Source organism: Ranitomeya imitator, chromosome 4, assembly GCF_032444005.1.
Source record: "Ranitomeya imitator isolate aRanImi1 chromosome 4, aRanImi1.pri, whole genome shotgun sequence".
In the NCBI taxonomy this organism is placed as follows: Eukaryota; Metazoa; Chordata; class Amphibia; order Anura; family Dendrobatidae; genus Ranitomeya; species Ranitomeya imitator.
Genome location: NC_091285.1, coordinates 645517990 through 645533957, shown reverse-complemented (window position 1 = coordinate 645533957; position 15968 = coordinate 645517990). Strand labels below are relative to the sequence as shown.

Below are 15968 nucleotides of genomic sequence, written 5' to 3'. Positions count from 1 at the left end.
CTGCCTCCATCCTTCTCCTTCCTGGTCACATAGCCTTTACATGTCCAACAGGTGTGATTTGGGTTATTGTCCTGTTATAACACATGATTGTCCTACTAGCTGCAAACGAGATGGGGGTTGCATGTCGTTGCAAAATGTTATGGTAGCTATGCTGGGTAAGTGTGCCTTAAGTTTGTAATCAATCGCCAAGAAAGCACCCCCACTACATCGCGCCTCCCCGATGGGCACCACACAGGTGGAAACCCTTCACTAACATGTGCTGTGTTTCGCAAAAATGTTATGGTTGGTATCAAAAATCTCAAATTTTTACTCATCACAGCACAGGTTTCCACTGATCTAATGTCCTGTTCTTGTGCTGTTTGGCTCAAACAACTCTTCTTGTTTGTTGTCCTCAATAGTGGCTACTTTGTAGCAATTAGACCATAAAGGCCTAATTCTCGTAGTCTTCTCCGGACAGGTAATGCAGAGATGTATCTGCTACTTGAGGTTTTTGAATCATTTATGAGGGCTGTTATCTGAGGTGCTGTCGGTTTACAGTTTCGGAGACTGGTAACTTTGATGAACTTATCCTCTGCTGCACAGGTAATTCTTGTGCTTTCTGTAATGGGACGGTCCTCATGAAGGCTCATTTCATCATAGCGATTGATGGTTTTCATAACTTCCCTTTGACAATACCTCGAATGTTCCTGATGGACACAGATTCACGTCTTAATGTAATAATGGACTATTTTTTCTCTTTACTTAGTGGAGTGGCTCCTTTGGATCTTGCCATATTCTGGCTTACAGCAGTTGTGAACAAGTACTCAGCACTGTATGGAGCTGTGTACACTGCCTCAGTAAAACACACCTGATGGTCGCAGTCACTTTATAAAGGCCGTTAATTCCACAAATGAACTCTTGACGAGACATACGTGTTCATTGGAAGCCATTCCATCTGATGAAGCTGCTTGAGAGAATACCACAGGGGGTGGGGTTACGTTATCATCAAGTTAGAAAGGGGGTATTTTGAGGGATCTAATTTTTAACATATATTCTGGTTTGTGTCACACGTTTCTTTACTTGTTTCCATATATAATCCTTTGTTTCTCCAGTCTGAATCTACATTGTGCAGATTCCTCAGTGTCCCTTCTACCTGCTGCTGCTAAGCTCTCTGCTCAGTACAAGCTGCAGCTGTCACGCCAGGTGGGCAGAGACGTAATGCACTGGTATCTTACCTCACTATTTGGGTGAACTTATAAAGTGTTCATTTTAATATCATGATTATACAGCAATTTGGAAATGGATTTTCAAAGTAAGTGCACTAGTCTCATCAGGTCTAAGCTAAATATAACGTATTGGCTTATATTGTGAAAGCTGATGACAGATCCCTGACAGTCTACACATAAAAACATACTAATTACTCCAGACTTGACGATACATGGTACTTGCTAGTGAGTGTTAATCTTTATGACCAGTCCCTACAGATCTATAGCCATCTTGCCTCATTCGTGCACTTTTTGTCTTGTAGCCGTTCCGTTTCCTCCAACACGACGGCTGGCTATGAATGAGGTATTTGTGGATGGCCGTCCTCAGCTGGAGACTTTAAAGAACCACTTGGCCAAGGAGGGGAGGCTGGAGGAAGAAGTGGCGCTACGTATCATCCGAGAAGGAGCAGCTATTCTGCGGCATGAAAAAACTATGCTGGAGGTGGAAGCTCCCATCACAGGCAAGTCAGCCATCGATAAATAAAAAGCAGAATACCAAGATCGGTCCGATCGCCAGAAAAGGGTTTTCCCAATTCAGATCTTGTGCTATTTATCAAGATCTCACTGATGCGTCCATCTGAAAAGGAGCTCCAAGCTCTCATAACAGGTGGCTCTCCAGATAAGCTGTGCACATGAGGAACGGCACGGTGTGTGGCCAATACATGGCTAGAAGCCTCAGCAGTCTCTTCTGGTGTCTTCTGTTCCACTCTCCCTCTGCTTCTTCCCTTCTCCATAGACTGAAGACGGAACTGAAGACAGATGATCAGTGCAGGAGTCAGGGCGATAAAAGAGAATGGCTTTTAGGAAAGGGAAGAAGCATTTTCTTCAATAGGATTTAGAATAGATGAAGAATAATGTGTAAAGTGAGGAAGAGAAGGATCGGGCATGGGTGATTTCGTGGCCGATCCTTTTGTTCTCATGAGTGATAAGTCGTGTGTATATATATAATAAAAAGGAACAAACAAGTTTTGAAGACCATTTCCCAGCGTCCATATCAGTACTCTGGTCGCTGGCAGGAACCCTACAAAATCACCTCCTACCTGCCGGCATCCCTGGCTCCGCTTTTGATTAGCTGGCCTAGCACGGCTTCATCGCTGTGTGGTGACGCAAAGTTGGTTAATAAAAAGAAGAGCACAAGATGTAGCAGGTAGAAGGCCATTTCATAGGGTTCCTGTCCAGCAGCCGCAGAATACTGGTGTGGTCACTCACCAATGGTTTTGTATATCAGTTCACATCTATCTATTATCTATCTATCTATCTGTCATCTATCTGTCATCTATCTATTATCTATCTATCTATCTGTCATCTATCTGTCATCTATCTGTCATCTATCTGTCATCTATCTGTCATCTATCTATCTGTCATCTATCTGTCATCTATCTGTCATCTATCTGTCATCTATATCTATTATCTATCTTCCATCTATGTATTATCTGTCTATTATCTATCTATCTATCTGTCATCTATCTGTCATCTATCTGTTATCTATCTATTATCTATCTGTCATCTATCTGTCATCTATCTGTTAGCTATCTATCTTCTATCTATCTATTATCTATCTATCTTCTATCTATCTATTATCTATATCTATTATCTATCTTCCATCAATGTATTATCTGTCTATTATCTATCTATCTATCTGTCATCTATCTGTCATCTATCTGTCATCTATCTATCTGTCATCTATCTGTCATCTATCTGTCATCTATCTATTATCTATCTGTCATCTATCTATCTGTCATCTATCTGTCATCTATCTGTCATCTATCTGTCATCTATCTGTCATCTATCTGTCATCTATCTATCTGTCATCTATCTATTATCTATCTATCTTCTATCTATCTATTATCTATATCTATTATCTATCTTCCATCTATGTATTATCTGTCTATTATCTATCTGTCATCTATCTGTCATCTATCTGTCATCTATCTATTATCTATCTGTCATCTATCTATCTGTCATCTATCTGTCATCTATCTGTCATCTATCTATTATCTATCTGTCATCTATCTATCTGTCATCTATCTGTCATCTATCTATCATCTATCTATTATCTATCTGTCATCTATCTATTATCTATCTGTCATCTATCGATCTGTCATCTATCTGTCATCTATCTATTATCTATCTATTATCTATCTGTCATCTATCTGTCATCTATCTGTCATCTATCTGTCAGCTATCTATCTTCTATCTATCTATTATCTATCTATCTTCTATCTATCTATTATCTATATTATCTATCTTCCATCTATGTATTATGTCTTTAAATAAGTACTGACTGGTGTATCTGCAGATAATGAGCGGTGTCACGTAGGTCGGTGATGCTTTGCGTCGGCCCCTTGGGCCCTATTTGCAGTGTGTTCTCCCCTAGGCAGTAGGTCTGGTGTTGCTCGCACGTCGCCCACACATTCATGTCCCATCTATTATGCAGAACCATCCATTTTGCAGAGTTGAATACTGGAAATATTCCTGAATCCGCGGTGTATGTGGCAGTATCCGCGGCGGCCGTGTGCCCAGCTGTCAGTCCCTGGTTTCGGCGCTGCGGCCGGTGACCGCTGTCTGTAGCACGCCGCAGCTAGCACGCTGCTCTTCCTTCCTGCATACAAGTATTGGGCCTTATGGCGGTCTGCGGACCCCCTCCCCCGGAGCAGCTGCTGCTTTACTCAGCAAGTGCTGCTCATAATATAAATGTAAGAAGCAGAAGAATGCTGTGAGCAGGCGGTGTCCCCGCACTGGTGCCACATGTACCTGGTGGGGTGTAAACGCCTTCCAGGACAGGTGACCCCCAGCCACAGAGCAGCTTATAAAGCAGAGGACTGTCAGGGGAGAGGGGCACGATCATTTTTGCATTTAGAGGGCATCCCTCATCAATTTAAAACCCCAATGATCTGATGAGAGAAAATATATTCTAGTTTTATGTTAATAATCTCACAATTGTTCGCACAAATCCCTGTAGCCGCAGTGCAGAAATCTGCTAATATGCATTGCAAAGCACAGTGGGGACATACAGAGGAGCCGATCAAAAGGAGAACGGAGCTGGAGGGACGCCAGGAGCTCACGAGTTGCTACGGGCAACACAACCCATTTTCTTCAGAATGGTTGTCGTGTATTTCTTCGCTGTCCTCCTTCCAGTCTGCTGATTTCTAGCAGTTCTCAGCTTGCCGCTTTGCCCTGGGAGTTTACTTTTCTCTCTTTCCTCTTGTTTTGCAGTGTGCGGAGACATCCACGGCCAGTTCTTCGACCTGATGAAGCTGTTTGAGGTTGGAGGGTCCCCTCACACTACACGCTACCTCTTCTTAGGGGACTACGTGGATCGGGGATACTTCAGTATAGAGGTCGGTCCCTTATAGAGGATGCAGTACATGTCCAGGTCTGGTCTATCAGAGTGGAGGATATGATAGTTAGTGATCGTCTGTCCTGAACAGCCCAGACTTGGCGCATGTTACACAATGCAAATGGGTATTTGAATACTTATTTGTTTGGTGCGAAAAGCACAGAGGGTGTACGTGTAACCCATCCAGGGACCGGCTGTATGGACTGGCTCTTATCAGCAAAGGAGAAGCGATCCTGAGCGGGCACAGTAACAATCCGTGACGGCAGCATCACTGAGCTGTTATGCAAACCTTATAGCCTTTCACTTACTTTTGAGGCGTTCCTGTTGCAAAGTTTGCATATGAACGTTCGGCAGCATCTTCTAGTCGTTACATATATGTCTATACACCATTCAGCCATAATATCCAAAACCACTTGACCTCTCACCGCACCAGATCTCTGCAGTGCCGTGTGGTATCTGGAATAAAGACGTTATCAGCAGATCTTATAAGTCCTGCGCATTGCATCTCTTCCCCAGGTAAATGATGCACACGCACCCAGCCATCCACGAGATGTAAAGCGTGATTCATCAGACCCAGCCACCTCCTTCTATTGCTCTGTGGTCCAGCTCTGATGCTGCATTGTAGGAGTCCTGGACTCGCATGACCCTGTCACTGTTTGTCCTTGCTGGACCACTTTTGGTATATATTACCACTACACTTGGAACACCCCAGAAGACCTATCATATACAGGGTACACACCACAAGACTCACCGTATAGCGGGAAAGCCCCACAAGACTCACGATGTACCAGGAACACCCACAAGACTCGCCATATACTGGGAACACCCACAAGACTCACCATATAACAGGAACACCCACAAGACTCGCCATATACTGGCTACATCCCACGAGACCCACCATATACTAGGAACACCCCACAAGACTCACCGTATAGCAGGAAAGCCCTACAAGACTCAAGATGTACTGGGAACACCCACAAGACTCACCATATACTGGGAACACCCACAAGACTCACTATATACTGGGAACACCCACAAGACTCACCGTATACCGAGAACACCCACAAGACTCACCGTATACCGGGAACACCCACAAAACTCACCGTATACTGGGAACACCCACAAGACTCACTGTATACTGGGAACACCCACAAGACTCACTGTATACTGGGGACACTCACAAGACTCACAGTATACTGGGGACACTCACAAGACTCACTATATACTGGGAACACCCACAAGACTCACCGTATACCGGGAACACCCACAAGACTCACCGTATACTGGGGACACTCACAAGACTCACAGTATACTGGGAACACCCACAAGACTCACCGTATACCGGGAACACCCACAAAACTCACCGTATACTGGGAACACCCACAAGACTCACTGTATACCGAGAACACCCACAAGACTCACCGTATACCGGGAACACCCACAAAACTCACCGTATACTGGGAACACCCACAAGACTCACTGTATACTGGGAACACCCACAAGACTCACCGTATACTGGGGACACTCACAAGACTCACAGTATACTGGGGACACTCACAAGACTCACTATATACTGGGAACACCCACAAGACTCACCGTATACCGAGAACACCCACAAGACTCACCGTATACTGGGAACACCCACAAGACTCACCGTATACCGGGAACACCCACAAGACTCACCGTATACTGGGAACACCCACAAGACTCACTGTATACCGGGAACACCCACAAGACTCACCGTATACTGGGGACACTCACAAGACTCACTATATACTGGGAACACCCACAAGACTCACCGTATACCGAGAACACCCACAAGACTCACCGTATACCGGGAACACCCACAAGACTCACCGTATACTGGGAACACCCACAAGACTCACTGTATACCGGGAACACCCACAAGACTCACCGTATACTGGGGACACTCACAAGACTCACTATATACTGGGAACACCCACAAGACTCACCGTATACCGAGAACACCCACAAGACTCACCGTATACCGGGAACACCCACAAGACTCACCGTATACCGGGAACACCCACAAGACTCACCGTATACTGGGAACACCCACAAGACTCACTGTATACCGGGAACACCCACAAGACTCACCGTATACTGGGGACACTCACAAGACTCACAGTATACTGGGAACACCCACAAGACTCACCGTATACCGGGAACACCCACAAAACTCACCGTATACTGGGAACACCCACAAGACTCACTGTATACTGGGAACACCCACAAGACTCACCGTATACTGGGGACACTCACAAGACTCACAGTATACTGGGGACACTCACAAGACTCACTATATACTGGGAACACCCACAAGACTCACCGTATACCGAGAACACCCACAAGACTCACCGTATACCGGGAACACCCACAAGACTCACCGTATACTGGGAACACCCACAAGACTCACTGTATACTGGGAACACCCACAAGACTCACTATATACTGGGAACACCCACAAGACTCACCGTATACCGAGAACACCCACAAGACTCACCGTATACCGGGAACACCCACAAGACTCACCGTATACTGGGAACACCCACAAGACTCACTGTATACCGGGAACACCCACAAGACTCACCGTATACTGGGGACACTCACAAGACTCACAGTATACTGGGAACACCCACAAGACTCACCGTATACCGGGAACACCCACAAAACTCACCGTATACTGGGAACACCCACAAGACTCACTGTATACCGGGAACACCCACAAGACTCACCGTATACTGGGGACACTCACAAGACTCACAGTATACTGGGGACACTCACAAGACTCACTATATACTGGGAACACCCACAAGACTCACCGTATACCGGGAACACCCACAAGACTCACCGTATACTGGGGACACTCACAAGACTCACAGTGTACTGGGAACACCCACAAGACTCACCGTATACTGGGAACACCCACAAGACTCACCGTATACTGGGAACACCCACAAGACTCACCGTATACTGGGAACACCCACAAGACTCACCGTATACTGGGAACACCCACAAGACTCACCGTATACTGGGAACACCCACAAGACTCACCGTATACCGGGAACACCCACAAGACTCACCGTATACCGGGAACACCCACAAGACTCGCCATATACCCGGAACACCCCACAAGACTCGACGTATACCCGGAACACCCCATAAGACTCTCCGTATACGGGAACACCCACAAGACTCGACGTATACCCGGAACACCCCATAAGACTCTCCATATACGGGAACACCCACAAGACTTGACGTATATCCGGAACACCCACAAGACTTGACGTATATCCGGAACACCTCACAAGACTCACCGTATATGGGAACACCCCACAAGACTCGCCATATACTGGGAACACCCACAAGACTCACCATATATTGGCTACATCCCACGAGACCCACCATATACCGGGAACACCCCACAAGACTCACCATGTATACCGGGAACACCCCACAAGACTCACCATGTATACCGGGAACACCCCACAAGACTCGCCATGTATACCGGGAACACCCCACAAGACTCGCCATGTATGCCGGGAACACCCCACAAGAATCGCCATGTATACCGGGAACACCCCACAAGACTCGCCATGTATACCGGGAACACCCCACAAGACTCGCCATGTATACCGGGAACACCCCACAAGACTCGCCATGTATGCCGGGAACACCCCACAAGACTCGCCATGTATACCGGGAACACCCCACAAGAATCGCCATGTATACCGGGAACACCCCACAAGACTAGCCGTATACGGAACACCCCACAAAATCCACTATATACCGGGAACACCCCACAAAACTTACCGTATACTAGGAACACCCCCACAAAACTCAACGTATACAGAAAATACCCCACAAGTCACCCTACAGTCGGGCTTCTTTTGAGATGCGACATCATCATTTGGCACTTATGAAAGTTGAGCAGATCCTTACACTCACCCATTCTTGTTTACACATCGACATTAAGAATTACTTTGCATAATGTAATCCTGTCACCTGTCAATGGTTTTAGTTTTCTGGCTGATTGCTGTATATTCAGTACCTTAATATGTGTCCCAAGGACATTAACTCTGTCATCATTTTTTCTAGTTTCTCAGTATTCTTGAATTCCCAAAATGGCCTTTGTCACCAGAAATGTGGCCCAAGCAAATGTACAACATCTCATAAAAAATAAGAGTTCAGAATGCACCGAGTTCATACACACTGCTTATGTCTATATCTACATGTGCCTATTATTTCCTAATAATCAGAACTAAACAGACCAAAAATCCCCATGATCCAGATGCTAGAATTGTCATGCAGTGAATACATTTCCTATCTAGATGGTGACTAGGTATGCTTATCTTCATCGTTTAGTACAAAATACCACCCTTTACCCAAAATGTGGCAACCACAGGGCACACATACTCTTCAATTTGGGTAATAACAAGTAGAAAAGTTCTTGTGTCTGGGGTCACTGAAGACAGTATAGAATACTACAGTAATAGGCTGGAATTGATAAGATGGGTGATGACATGAAGAAAAGCTCCTGAATACCCCTCAGTGTGGAGGATAAAGGAAAGTTTCTGTAATTGGTAAGAGAAGTTTCTGTATCTCTTCTAGGGGTCACTAGGGACTGTATAGGGGTAGGGACTGTATAGGAAATTTCAGTAAGTGACTAGGATAGGTGTGAGGGGTGATAGCATAGAGAAAAGCTCCTGTATACCTCACCTTTGTGGTCTTTGGAGGCTGTACTGTAGGAAAGTTGATAGTAATAAACTGTACTTGGTGTAAGAGGTGATAACATGAAGAAAAGTTCCTGATTTCCCCTCCCCGAGGGGCATGGATGCTGTACAGGGGTAGGGGTAGGTATAACACGCTGGGCTTTGAAGAGCGCCGCTGACTCTGAGTGCAGTACCATTTGGTTTATGACGCTGTCCCTTCCAGTCCACACACGTTGTACAGTTGACACCACGTAGCTTTACTTACCGTATCTTTCTCTGATGGTGAGGTACATCATGTTTTCTTCCCTCTCACACAATGATATCCGCTTCCTCTTACCGTCCGGCGGTGTAACCTCATCCCCTTATCCGCCGCAGGGCTGCGAGGACTCTGTGAGATACAGGCAGTGTATAGTATAGATGTATATATTTGCTGGTGTGAGGCTCTGCACAGGGCCGATGGGCACCTGGTTCCTGAGCGGTGCGGAGAGCCGGTGCAGTACAGCGGCCTCTTGTACTTGTTCCCTTCCAGACACCCAGCTTTATAGGGAATCGCAGGCACGCCATTCACATGTAGAGGGCAAGTGTACTGGGTTTAGAGAAAAACTATTAGATCAGGTCCAGAAGCCAAATCTCCAGCCATCATAATGTCATAGTGAGAACACCCCAATAATAACTAGTATATGGCAGTAGTAGTAGGCCATTTCCTAATACTTTGTGCACTTTTCTACTCTCTTCTCACCTTTCACCTTCTACACCCCCATTGTAACCCACGTCCTTTTTCTTCTAGTGCGTTCTCTACCTCTGGAGCTTGAAAATTATCCACCCCAAAACCCTGTTCTTGTTGCGAGGGAACCACGAGTGCCGACACCTGACGGAGTATTTCACCTTCAAGCAAGAATGTGAGTGTGACTGCCTCCGTCATCCCTGTGTGCTGCGTCCATTCTGCCAGAGGACGGATGATTTCATCTTCTGCTGCCCGATGTATGGAAAATGTACAGTACAGACCAAAAGTTTGGACACACCTTCTCATTTAAAGATTTTTCTGTATTTTCATGACTATGAAAATTGTACATTCACACTGAAGGCATCAAAAATATGAATTAACATATGTGGAATTATATGATTAACAAAAAAAGTGTGAAACAACTGAAAATATGTCTTATATTCTAGGTTCTTCAAAGTAGCCACCTTTTGCTTTGATGACTGCTTTGCACACTCTTGGCATTCTCTTGATGGGCTTCAAGAGGTAGTCACCGGGAATGGTTTTTACTTCACAGGTGTGCCCTGTCAGGTTTAATAAGTGGGATTTCTTGCCTTATAAATGAGGTTGGGACCATCAGTTGTGTTGTGCAGAGGTCTGGTGGATACACAGCTGATAGTCCTACTGAATAGACTGTTAGAATTTGTATTATGGCAAGAAAAAAAGCAGCTAAGTAAAGAAAAACGAGTGGCCATCATTACTTTAAGAAATGAAGGTCAGTCTGTCCGAAAAATTGGGAAAACTTTGAAAGTGTGCCTAAGTTCAGTGGCAAAAACCATCAAGCGCTACAAAGAAACTGGCTCAGATGAGGACCGCCCCAGGAAAGGAAGACCAAGAGTCACCTCTGCTTCTGAGGATAAGTTTATCCGAGTCACCAGCCTCAGAAATCGCAGGTTAACAGCCGCTCAGATTAGAGACCAGGTCAATGCCACCCAGAGTTCTAGCAGCAGACACATCTCTACAACAACTGTTAAGAGGAGACTTTGTGCAGCAGGCCTTCATGGTAAAATAGCTGCTAGGAAACCACTGCTAAGGACAGGCAACAAGCAGAAGAGACTTGTTTGGGCTAAAGAACACAAGGAATGGACATTAGACCAGAGGAAATCTGTGCTTTGGTCTTTGTGCGACACAGAAAAGGTGAACGGATGGACTCTGCATGCCTGGTTCCCACCGTGAAGCATGGAGAAGGAGGTGTGATGGTGTGGGGGTGCTTTGCTGGTGACACCGTTGGGGAATTATTCAAAATTGAAGGCATACTGAACCAGCATGGCTACCACAGCATCTTGCAGCGGCATGCTATTCCATCCGGTTTGCGTTTAGTTGGACCATCATTTATTTTTCAACAGGACAATGACCCCAAACACACCTTCAGGCTGTGTAAGGGCTATTTGACCAAGAAGGAGAGTGATCGGGTGCTACACCAGATGATCTGGCCTCCACAGTCACCAGACCTGAACCCAATCGAGATGGTTTGGGGTGAGCTGGACCGCAGAGTGAAGGCAAAAGGATCGACAAGTGCTTAAGCATCTCTGGGAACTCCTTCAAGATTGTTGGAAGACCATTTCCGATGACTACCTCTTGAGGCTCATCAAGAGAATGTCAAGAGTGTGCAAAGCAGTCATCAAAGCAAAAGGTGGCTACTTTAGAAGAACCTAGAATATAAAACATATTTTCAGTTGTTTCACACTTTTTTGTTAAGTATATAGTTCCACATGTGTTAATTCATAGTTTTGATGCCTTCAGTGTGAATGTACAATTTTCATAGTCATGAAAATACAGAAAAATCTTTAAATGAGAAGGTGTCCAAACTTTGGTCTGTACTGTATATAAAGAAAATCACCATATGGTATATTACTTCACATTGCTATTTTGACTCGCCCTTCTAGCACTGTGGTGTGCTCACTGTTCCTGGCATCTTGCGTTCTTCTGATCCTGACTCATGCCCCCTGCCCAATCCTCTATGGATTCTGCTGTGTCACACGCTGCTCTCGGGGCTGTGGCTTTGCCCATCTGCTTCACTGCATCATGTGTCCAGCTATTTAGATATGTATATCCCTTAAGTATCTCTCTCTGCGGACTGAATTAGGCGCCATTTATAAAACCTGCTCTGTGTCCTACCTCTTACGAGTGCCCATAAACTCCATTACCTGCATGCATGCGGGGCACCTAATCCCCCTCCATGCAGCTGCTCCTGTGCCGCCATCATTGCAATCTGTCACTCTGTGCCCATCTGTGTAGTTCACGTCCAGCTGCTTTCAGTGCCACGCACAAATCCGTGTGCCCATATGTCCTGCCTGCTGCATTCATTGTCCGTGCTTGTCCCCTTGAGGTCACCGTCATTGCCAAGGAACAGCTTGAAGATTGTCCACATCTTGATTTTCATCGATTATTGTGCATAAACCCCTGAAATAAAACTGCTATAAATTAGAGTAGGGGTCCATAGCTAGTTTTGGTAAAAGTCCTCTTACCTGGGTCTGCTGTCATGGTGAACACCAGCACTAGAGATGTCGTCTTGTTAATGTTTCACAAACTTTATAGAATTATCTACATCAAGATTCCTAAATAATTACTTAAGACCTCCAGACACCTAAACTCATTAATACCAGTCCCCTCAAAATCAATTCAGACCCCCATACTAGCTGCTAAAATTAATTCCTATGACAAGACTAGATCCATAAACTAAAAACTCTAAGACCAGACCCCCTAAAACTAATTCAAATTCCAGGCCAGACCCCTAACATTAATCAGACCATTAGACCTTTAAAATAATTCATACCACTTAATAAGACCCCAGAACAGGTTACTTAGATTTATCAGACTCCTACAATTAATCAAACACTGTAGAAGAACCCGAACATTAATCAGACCCAAACTAGACTCTTAAAATTGATCAGACCCCTAAAATGAATTCAGATCAGACCCCTAGAATTATTTCAGACCACAGCCCAAAAATTAACTCCGACCGCGTACCAGAACCCTAAAATTAATTTAGATCTCAGACGATACCCCTAAATTTAATTTCGACCTCAGACCATAACCCTAAAATTAATTTAGACCTCAGACCTTACCCCTAAAATTCAGTCAGACCCCAGACCTTACCCCCAAAATTAATTTGGACCTCCGAACATACCCCTAAAATTCAGTCAGACCCAAGATCAGCTTCATAAATTAATTGGACTCCGGAAAATAAAAATAACAAATAGAAATCTATATTCCTACTTCTCCCAGTTTCTCCACAGCACACATCATGACCCTGGCCAACGTCAGGACTGGAGGGTGACACAGCCCCCCTCCAATACATGTATGGGGTCTAGTACGTTTATCTACCCCAAAATGGACGTTTAGTGAGATTTTGTAGGTGTTTTGGATGACTCAGGTTTAGTGCTTATAATACCCCATTCACGTGTTGTGAGCATAAGGTATTCCTTCTTCTGAGCCCCCGAATATACAGAGATTGGGGGGCTCCTGACTGCATCCTGTGGAAGTAGTGGTCTGTTTGTCATGATTGTTTAGGGTGTGAATTTGTCTCCCAATAACGCTCCTCTCTCTGCAGGTAAAATCAAGTATTCGGAGCGAGTGTATGACTCTTGCATGGATGCCTTCGACTGCCTCCCCCTGGCAGCTCTGCTGAACCAGCAGTTCCTGTGCGTGCACGGGGGACTTTCCCCAGAAATCTCTTGTCTGGATGACATCAGAAAGGTGATTCCTCCTCAATGCATTGTGAACAGTTTCGGAAACTTTCTAGTGAACTTTCTTTTCTTTGGTTTTGCTCTCTCATGTCTCCTCTACTTTTCACGTCTTCGTACCTTCAGTGAGTCCCTTCTGGGACCTTCATTCATCTTCTCCTTGTTCTCTCTGCCTCATCAGTTAGACCGATTCAAGGAGCCCCCCGCCTTCGGCCCTATGTGCGATCTGCTGTGGTCCGACCCAGCCGAGGACTACGGCACTGAGAAGACGTTGGAACACTTCACCCACAACACGGTGCGCGGCTGCTCCTACTTCTACAGGTAACGGCAGCCATCGCTTGTGTGTACAACGTGCGGAGGGCTTATTTATCTGCCGCATGTCCACACAGATTTCCGCTCGTGTGCAGATTTGCCTCCAATTTCACCCCATTAAATTGCTATGCTACATATAATAGCTCTCCCTGCTTGTCTGATTTGTGCACATTTTTGTTTTTGCTTCAAACATATTTTCCACCTACAAATCTGAATGCAAAATTTGCAGCATATCCGCCACGTGTGAACTTACACTTTTTAGTGCTTTCTGTATTACAGCTATCCTGCGGTCTGTGAATTTCTGCAGAGCAACAACCTCCTGTCAGTGATTCGAGCCCATGAAGCACAGGATGCGGGGTAATACTGCACCTTCTCTATTTAAAGCAAGATGTTCATCTATATGATCATTGATACTGATTGTCTGTGAGGCATTAAGGCCCCAGTACACATAAGACTAACGTCTGCCAAATCTGCTGATATCAACAGTTTTGGTCGACGGTCTAAAGCCGGCCATAAGCGTTAAATAGCTTGTGGCTAAACGATGCTTCAGCCAATCGTTTGGCCAACACCCTTCCCATACATGGGGGTGCTCATTCAGCCTAGCATTCTAGTGTCCTCTATGAGAAAGCTGCTGCCAGACCTCTCTGCCGGTGGCCTATCTCTAGCAAGAGAAACTGGAAAGAAAATAAGCGCAATAGGGTCTTACTCGAGAAAGGAACAAAGAGGCAAAAGGCAGTTATGCTCGCTCACCTTGGGGCTGTGAATTCACAACTCCTGTACAAGCTTAGAAAAATTTTGTGTCATGGACATGGATTTACCACGAAAGAGAGGAGCCATAAGACCGCAGCGTCTGATTTCTCCTACTTCTGCACTCATTAGAAACACTTCACCTTCATGTTAAACGGTGTAAGTTTCTTTTATCAGTGCAGGGGTTAATCTTCTCAGTTGAGACCTCCTGGAAGCTTTCCTGCATTAAGGCTCCCAGCTATTCACTGTTAGCCACTCTCATCTCTTGTATAATCTGGGTCCTGGCTTGCACTCATTGTCAGAGTTAGCCTATGCTGCATGGCTGGAGGTAGTTGGTGGTTATTGGAGAAGGCATTTGGTTGGTTTATCTGTGACTGTTGCCAGGTTTTGAGTGTGTGATAATTCCCTTTCTTCTCCGACTTTGGTTTAACCCCATCCTCCACTCCCCATTGCTGTCCTCTGTTGTTTGTGTGAGTATATTTGTATGTTTGATATTTTTTCCGTTATCCCTGTTCGTATTACCTTGTTAGTCTGGTTGGTATACTACTACTCCCCTTTTCCCTGAGTGGGGGAAGGGTACAGACTGAGGGCAGATTCAGGAGCTAAGGCAAGGTACGTGGCCCTGGCGTCTTCATCTTCAGAAGTAATGCTCGGAACAGGGTGAGCTAGGGCGACCCTAACGTTATGGACAGGGACGGAGCCTCCGGTCCCGGGACACTCGGCAACAGCATCATGACAGGCTGCTGCAGATCCATGATGTGGAGAAACTTGTGAGGCAGGAGATGAGTGGGTTAAAATCTGCTCTGGCAGTAGACTGGAAATGTGGAAACGCGTTTTGTCGACGCGTTTCAAAGTGATACACTATCAATGAAAATGCACCCTCTGATGAAGCTTGAAGCGAAACCTGCTTTGGGTGTGGTTTCTTTGATAGTGTGTCACTTTGAAAAGTGTCGACAAACCGCATTTTCACATTTCTCATCTCCGGACTACTGGTAGCTCAGATTTTGACCCACTCCTCTCCAACCTCACAAGGTGGCCTATCTGAGAGGGCAAAGTGATCAGCAGTCTGAAATCGGACATGGCTAATCAACATTTTCCCCAATGATCAGTTGGCTGGCAGTCCCATGCACAATGGAGTGTCAGCCA

General features: G+C 45.4%; 1 protein-coding gene across 1 annotated transcript in view; it reads left to right on the top strand.

The window, feature by feature from the left end:
* Positions 1-15968, top strand: part of PPP3CC (protein phosphatase 3 catalytic subunit gamma) — a 76582-nt gene that overhangs the window by 36992 nt on the left and 23622 nt on the right. Inside the window, exons 2-7 of the mRNA XM_069766980.1 lie at positions 1508-1705; positions 4461-4585; positions 10105-10216; positions 13631-13776; positions 13945-14084; positions 14355-14432. Coding sequence (XP_069623081.1) covers positions 1508-1705; positions 4461-4585; positions 10105-10216; positions 13631-13776; positions 13945-14084; positions 14355-14432 — 799 coding nt within the window. The remainder of the gene's footprint in view (positions 1-1507; positions 1706-4460; positions 4586-10104; positions 10217-13630; positions 13777-13944; positions 14085-14354; positions 14433-15968) is intronic.